The 7,477-nt window shown below is 47.3% G+C and overlaps 1 protein-coding gene across 3 annotated transcripts in view; it reads right to left on the bottom strand.

The window, feature by feature from the left end:
* Positions 1–298: 298 nt before the first annotated feature.
* The window catches only part of CASR (calcium sensing receptor), an 89,359-nt gene continuing 82,180 nt past the window's right edge, over positions 299–7,477 (bottom strand). For all 3 annotated transcript variants that reach the window (XM_027533910.1, XM_027533993.1, XM_027534074.1), the window contains exons 6-7: positions 5,524–5,647; positions 299–3,305 (exon numbers count right to left, since the gene is read on the bottom strand). In XM_027533910.1, the coding sequence (XP_027389711.1) occupies positions 1,783–3,305; positions 5,524–5,647 (1,647 nt within the window). In that variant the 3' untranslated portion in view covers positions 299–1,782. The remainder of the gene's footprint in view (positions 3,306–5,523; positions 5,648–7,477) is intronic.

Below are 7,477 nucleotides of genomic sequence, written 5' to 3'. Positions count from 1 at the left end.
CTGGCTTAAAAGCAGCATTTAGAGAGATCTGAGAGTCAGCTGCCAGACGGGGATGGTCTTCCCTTGGTTGGACATCTTGGTTCTGACACCACAGAGGTGGGGGGAGCATGGGTCCCTTAGGGGACTGATGTTCGGCTTCACCATGAGCTATGGTGTTCAGGACCCCTTGGACTGGGCCGTAGAGTTCTTGGGCTTATTATGGAGAAAGTTAGTGTGATCAGTGGGTTTGTTGTTAAAGTGTGAATGGTTAAATAAATGTGTTGTTTTCTATTTTAAACAAGTGAAAGAAATTACAATATCAGTAATAATATTAACTAATATTTATTGCGTGCTTACTATGGGCTAGGCACCATGCTAAAATACTTTACATACATTTATCTCATTTAACCCACATAAGAGCTCTGCGGGAAAAGGATGATTATTACCTCCATTTTAGACACAAAGAAGCTGGGGCTGAGTGAGGTCAAGGTTCCCTGCCTGTGGTCACCCAACTTGCGAGTGACAAACCCAGCACTTGACCCCAGGCCTCTCTAGCTCCAGAACTGACTGTTCAGCAGTATGCCATTCAACGTTCAATCTTGTAACTACCCATGGGCAGATCCCACTGCTGGAGGGAACCTAAGTATGGCATTGGGGGGTGCCAAGAGTAATATCCCATGAGAGCTCTCTTGGAACCACGTGTTCTTACCCCAGAAACTGGTAGGAGGTCAGAGACTGGGAGCTTATTCTTCACAGGGAAAGGCATGGATCTGACTTCAGGAAGCGTTTGGGGTGGAGAAAGAGGGAGCTTCTGGATCCCTGGGCCCTGAAAGGGCTCATTTAGGGCTTAGCTCATTGGGGTGTGGGTGGTGGGGCGGGCAAAGAAAACGGGACTCAATAATACTGCCTTATATCAACCAGACTGGGACATTTTTTCCAGCTTATATTTTCCACGGACTATTAAAACAAACACATTTTCTTAAGGATAAAGCTACATATGACAATATTAATTACAGATACAGCTCATTGGATTCATGCAGGCTGAGGTGATTCCTGAGATATTGGAATCTAAACGTGGCATCACCATCACACTCTGGACAAGATCAGACATACTGCTGGAGGATGGATGCTAACCTTCTCCATGTCACGTGACAGCAGCAGCAAGTAGGAAACCACATATTTAACATTTTTCATAAATAGGAGGGGACACATTCATCTTACAGCTCTGGACATTTCAAGTTCTTCCCACTGTCAAGGTGTTGGGCAGCGCTGGCGACATTCTGTCTTTCGCACTCAACTCTAGTGGTGCCCATAGGAGGTCCTGTCACTCTGCACAGGTTTGTTTTTGGACCAGGCTGTCTGCAAAGTTCAGGGCAGACGTTTCAACATTAAAAACAAAAATCAAACCAAAACAACAGCAACAAAAACAACAAATAAGACCCTAGGGGGAATAGGTGGGTATCTTAAAGCCATGGTTTTATCTCTGGACTGTTGGATGGGATAGAACAGAAGAGGAGAATGGAAGCAGGGATAGGAAAGGCGAACCTGACTATAGGGATCTCAGCACTCTGATAAACCTAACCACAGAAGCACACCGCTCCCCTCTTTTTAATTTTAAGGGGGACATTATTTCATTCACTGTCGTTTATAGCAGTGCAACTAAGTTCCAAGCATTTGGTGGGTCTTATCCCTCCTTCCTGGAGGAAGGGGGTGGGGGTGGGGGGGCAGTTCCTCATCCCTGTGGAGAAGGTCATCCCGGGGAAACTGCCTGGATTCCCCCTGAACTGGCTTTCTCCTTCCCTTTTAAGAACGCAGCATGTTTTCCGTAACAGTGCTGCCTCCGCCACTGATGACAAAGCTCCGGGAATTAGACACTACAAGTGCCGGGGACATCTCTTCGGGGTCCTCCATCTCTAGCTGGTGGTCCTCACCCACAGGGCCCTGCAGGCCTGTCTCCTGGGCGGTCAATTCTGAGTCCGTCTCTCCGCACTGCAGCGGGAGCAACGCCTGGTGTTTGGTCAGGGCGTCATTGTTTTTCTGGGCCTCCAGGGAGGTCTGGTGCGTGGAATTCCTGTGAGCCACGGCGCTCTTCTGAGGCTCGTCAAAGCTCAGCGAGAAGGTGACGGTGCCGCTGCCGAAGATGACCTTCTGCTTGCATCGGGGCGGCTGCTGCGACTGTGGCTGCGGCTGTGGGGTCGAGGGTGGCCGCGGCTGTGGCTGCTGCGCGTTGTGCGGGCTCAGGGCCAGCGGCTGCGGCTGCTTCTGCCTCTTCGGCTGCTGCTGAGGGAACGGGTCCTCGCTGTTGCTCTTGCTGCTGATGGAGGAGGAGGGGGTGGATCCCGTGGAGCCCCCTAGGCTGCTGGACCGCTGGCGGGAGACGTTGCTGCGGCGCAGCGTGGCTCGGGCGGCCACCTTGAAGGCGTGTGCCGCGGTGCTGCAGCGCACCTCCTCGATGGTGTTCCGGGAAGGCTTGAAGAGGATGATGTAGACCTTGTTGAAGAAGATACAGGCCAGCAAGCCAAAGCTGGCCGCCAGGATGGCGATCACCTCCACGGCAGAGACGAACTTGCCGTAAGTGCTGGCGTAGGCGGGGATGAAAGAGATCCAGACGATGAAGAAGATGAGCATGCTAAAGGTGATGAACTTGGCTTCATTGAAGTTCTCTGGAAGCTTCCGGGACTTGAAGGCGAAGAAGAAGCAGATGGCGGCCAGCAAGCAGGTGTAGCCGATCAGGAAGCCCAGCGCCATGAGCGAGCCCTCGTGGCAGGTGATGAAGATGATCTCGTCCTCCAGCTCGTGGTTGCGGTAGCTCGAGGGGGGCGCTGTATTGAGCCAAATGGCACAGATGACAATCTGCATGAAGGTGCAGAGGAAGACCAGCAGGAACTGCAGGTTGAGCCCCCACCACTTCCGGTGGAAGCTGGTGGGAATCTTGGCCTCAAACACCAGGAGGACCCGATTGGTTTTCACCAGGATGCACGAGATGCAGAGCACGAAGCTGATGCCAAAGGCCGGCTGGCGCAGGCGGCACGTCCAGTCCTGGGGCTCCCCGATGAAGAACAGGGAGCTGGAGAAGCAGCAGAGCAGGGAGAAGAGAAGGAGATAGGAGAGCTCCCGGTTGGTGGCCTTGACGATGGGCGTGTTGCGGAACTTGATGAAGACGCCCAGCACGAAGGCTGTGAGGAAAATGCCCAGCACAGCAAAGAGCGTGAGTGCGATCCCGAAGGGCTCGGTCCACGACAGAAACTCGATCTCCTTGGCGATGCAGGAAGTGTGGTTCTCATTGGACCAGAAGTCATCAGGGCACTTATCACAGGCACTTGCATCTGTAAAGTGTCGCAGTGAAGGGGTTAGTACTGCGTGGCAGAGACTGAAATTTGTGAGTTTGAATGTGGTGATGAGGGAACTTTAAATTTGCTTTATTGATGAAATAATTGTGATTTTTACATTATCAGATAATGTACTGAACCCTGACTTATGCTTAATAATAAACTGAATTTCATGTTTCTTTGATGGTTCTATTATTTTTTTCTTTTGTGCTGTACTCAGTCACGTGTGCCGTGGTCAGTCATATGTGCTGTGTGTTCAGTCATATGTATTGTGCTCAGGTCCCTTCAGTTGTGTCCAGCTCTTTTCCACCCTATGGACTGTAGCCCACCAGGCTCATCTATCCATGGGATTCTCCAGGCAAGAAAACTGGAGTGGGTTGCCATGCCCTCCTCCAGTTTGTATATATGGGGGATACTTTTTGAAAAATTTTTAAATTTTATGTTGCAATATAGTCGATTAACAATGTTGTGATAGTTTTGAGTGTATAGCGAAGTGATTCAGTTTATACACATACGTGTATCTATTCTTTTTTCAAATTGTTTTCCCATTTAGGTTGTGACATAATATTGAACTGACTTCCCTGTGTTGTACAGTAGATTGTTGTTGGTCATCCATTTTATATATAGCCGTGTGTACATGTCAATTCCAAACTCTAGGAGGGCTACTTGCTTCCTTTAACACTACTTGCTGATGTACAAACCATCATTCAGCAAGCACAGAATGATCAGTCTTGCCAGACAGGTGGCTGCCCTGCACACTGGGGGTCTGGCACTGTCCACCAATTTTCATAGTGATTCACACTCAGTCTGACTTATTTTGGACATAAGGATGGGCTTTGTAGACACACCAGAGCAGCCTCTTAGATCACGGCAAAGTGCTCAACGATTCTGACCTGTGCCTTCCTCACTCCACATCAGTGGCTTTCTAGTGAGGGTGGCTGTAGACTCGTTTGACCAACAAATGTTTATTAAGCCTGTGCTGTGTCTCAGTCAGTGTGCAGTTTTGGGGGGTGAAAGGAGCACGGACTTTGCAGTCAGTGGTCTGGATGGGAATTCTGGCCCTGCCATTTATTAGCTGTGTGACTTTGGTCAGGCTCCTTAACCAATCTGAGCCTCAGTTTCCTCATTGGTGAAATGGAAGCAATAATAACTCCATCATGGTAGTGAGGATGAAATGAGTTAATAATAATGAGAAAAAATTATATTTAGTATTTATAGAGTGCTTCCAATATGCCAATCAAATATTTCTCTATAACTTATCATGTGTTTTACCAGTTTTATCTAATTTAATCCCCCAAACTCTGTAAGATAGGTTTATTATTATTCTTACTTTATAGATGAAGAAACTGAGGCATAGGAGAAACATAAATAAGGTAGTAAGTCCAGTGCCAGGTACTCTGTAGACAATCTATCTTGACCTATTAACTCTGAAGCCTGGAACACACATCTCTGGTTCCTAAGAGCTCATTCTGTTGTTTAGCTCTATTAGCCCAGCTTTGAATTTGATGTTACATTGTGTTGCCTACAGCATCTTCTTGCTGCTGTCATCCAGTCTCTTACTCATTTTAGATGGTGATTCCCTGATATGCTCTCTAGCACTGCTGCTGCCTTAATCAGGGAACAGACACAACGTCTATTCAGGATCACTGAGCTCTAAGAAAAGAAAAACAACATTGGAGTGCAGTATCGAAGTAAGATGGAGGAGGCAATGGCACCCCACTCCAGTACTCTTGCCTGGAAAATCCCATGGATGAAGGAGCCTGGTGGGCTGCAGTCCATGGGGTCGCTAAGAGTCGGACACGACTGAGCGACTTCACTCTCACTTTTCACTTTCCTGCATTGGAGAAGGAAATGGCAACCCACTCCAGTGTTCTTGCCTGGAGAATCCCAGGGATGGGCGAGCCTCGTGGGCTGATGTCTATGGGGTCACACAGAGTTGGACACGACTGAAGTGAATTAGCAGTAGCAGCAGCATCAAAGTAAGAGAAAGATGTGCAACAGATGTGTTTGTAAACTTTTACGGTATTACAGAGATACCTAATATTCTGATTCTGTCCCCCTCAGTGTGCAGCCCAGTGTGATGCTCAGATTGCACCTTGTTAAATGAGAAACCGTGCTAAGCACCATCTCAGCCCAGCCCTTTCAGGGACTTTGCTGAGCCCAGGGCCCCACAGTGAAGGGAGCCCTGCATGCCCACCAGGGGTTGCTCCTTTACCTGTCTCGTCGCTGTACTCCCCATCAGGACATTCCACACACTCAAAGCAGCAGGTGGGCTCCCCCTCAATGATTCCTTTCCTGGTCCCTGCCAGGCAGTCTCGACTGCAGTTGGAGAAAGGCACCTGAGGGCGGAGATCACAACAGAGAGGGGCTGCAGCTGTGGGATCAGTCTTCCAGCTCCTCTGACATGTGTCAGAGGGAGGAGCTGGGCACTAGCACCAGTGTGGCAGGCTCAGGCCCAATCCAGGTGGAGGAAGGGCCAGTGGCCTGTGTTCCTATTATCTCTGAAGGGGACAAATGCCTATGGGAAAGTGCATGCACACACACACACACGCAAACACATCTCAGTGGAATTTGAGGAAGATTAATTGTTGTGAGTCTACACAGTAACAAAATCCTCCATAAATAGCCTTCCCTTCCATCCTCTACAAGTCCCAGAATAATATACTCCTCTTTCCACTTACTTCCTCCCCACCACATAGTCGTATCTGAGATGACCATCATCCTTGTTCACCACAAGCAAGTAATACTAAACTTTCAAGGAACAGAGCAATCTTATATTACACAAATTCTAGCAAAGATCAGGAAAATATATATATTCTTAAAGGAGCACCTTCCAACTAATTCTTGTAAGCCCAGTATAATAACCTTGATTCTAAAACAAGACAAGGACAGTATAAAGGCCCATCTCACTTATTAGGTTGTCTTCAGAAGTAGAGCTGAGTTGAGGATTTGTGTCCAAGTGATTTATAAGGAAAGTTCTCCCAAGGGAATCAGGAAGAGCATGGAGGAAGTAGGACATAGGAGGGAGGAGAATAAGCAAGGCTATGATCCTGAGCAAAGTCCCTCTCACTTCTGCCTGATCCCCCGGGGGAGCTCTGGATTGTAGGTTAGGCCCCAACGCTGTCCTGACCTGAAGAAAAGGGCTAGACCTTTCACACTTCCACAGCACTCAGAGCAGAAGGGAAATGTAAATTCCTAGGCTCTTCTGAGGCTCTCCTTTGCCTCTCTGAGCCTGTAGGCAAAATGGGTTCCATTAGCCTGCAGGCAGTCTCTGAAAAAGAATATGAAGTTCTGATTATTGGAAGTAAAAATGTATAGAAATCCTGGAGATACATGCGAAGGGTAAGGACTCTGAAAGGATCTGGAAAGAATACAACTACTTTCTACTACTTGAAAACAGGTGAAAGTACTAAAATAAACTCAAAGAGCATGAAAAACAAAATACACCATGATCATGCTGAGTTTCTGCCAGGAATGTAAGCAAGTTTAATATTAGAAATTCTGTGTCACTCACTGTAATAATAAATTAACACAGGTAAACATGATCATCAATGGATGAAAAAATATTTGATGACATTTAACACAAACTGGAGAAGGCAATGGCAACCCACTCCAGTGTTCTTGCCTGGAGAATCCCAGGGACAGAGGAGCCTAGTGGGCTGCCGTCTATGGGGTCGAGAAGAGTCAGACACGACTGAGCGACTTCACTTTCACTTTTCACTTTCATGCATTGGAGAAGGAAATGGCAACCCACTCCAGTGTTCTTGCCTGGAGAATCCCAGGGGTGGGGGAGCCTGGTGGGCTGCCGTCTCTGGGGTCGCACAGAGTTGGACACGACTGAAGTGACTTAGCAGCAGCAGCAGAAGCAGCAGCAACACAAACTAGTGATAAAAAACTTAATGATGTTTGACAGAAAACAAAATTCTGTAAAGCAATGATCCTTCAATTACAAAATAAATAAATTTTTTAAAAATTAGAAAAAAACCTAGAGTAGGAAGAAATATCTTTACCTTGAAAAAACATCTCCAAATTGTTAGCATACACATCAATCCATATGACACAATATTATTCAATTTAAAATAAATAAGGGTGCTTATTTAAAATAAGGGTGTGTATGCCCAGCAGTGGGATTGCTGGGTCATAAGGCAGTTCTATTTCCAGTTTTTTAA

This window comes from Bos indicus x Bos taurus, chromosome 1, assembly GCF_003369695.1.
Source record: "Bos indicus x Bos taurus breed Angus x Brahman F1 hybrid chromosome 1, Bos_hybrid_MaternalHap_v2.0, whole genome shotgun sequence".
Classification (NCBI taxonomy): Eukaryota; Metazoa; Chordata; class Mammalia; order Artiodactyla; family Bovidae; genus Bos; species Bos indicus x Bos taurus.
This window is presented reverse-complemented; position numbering and strand designations above follow the sequence as displayed.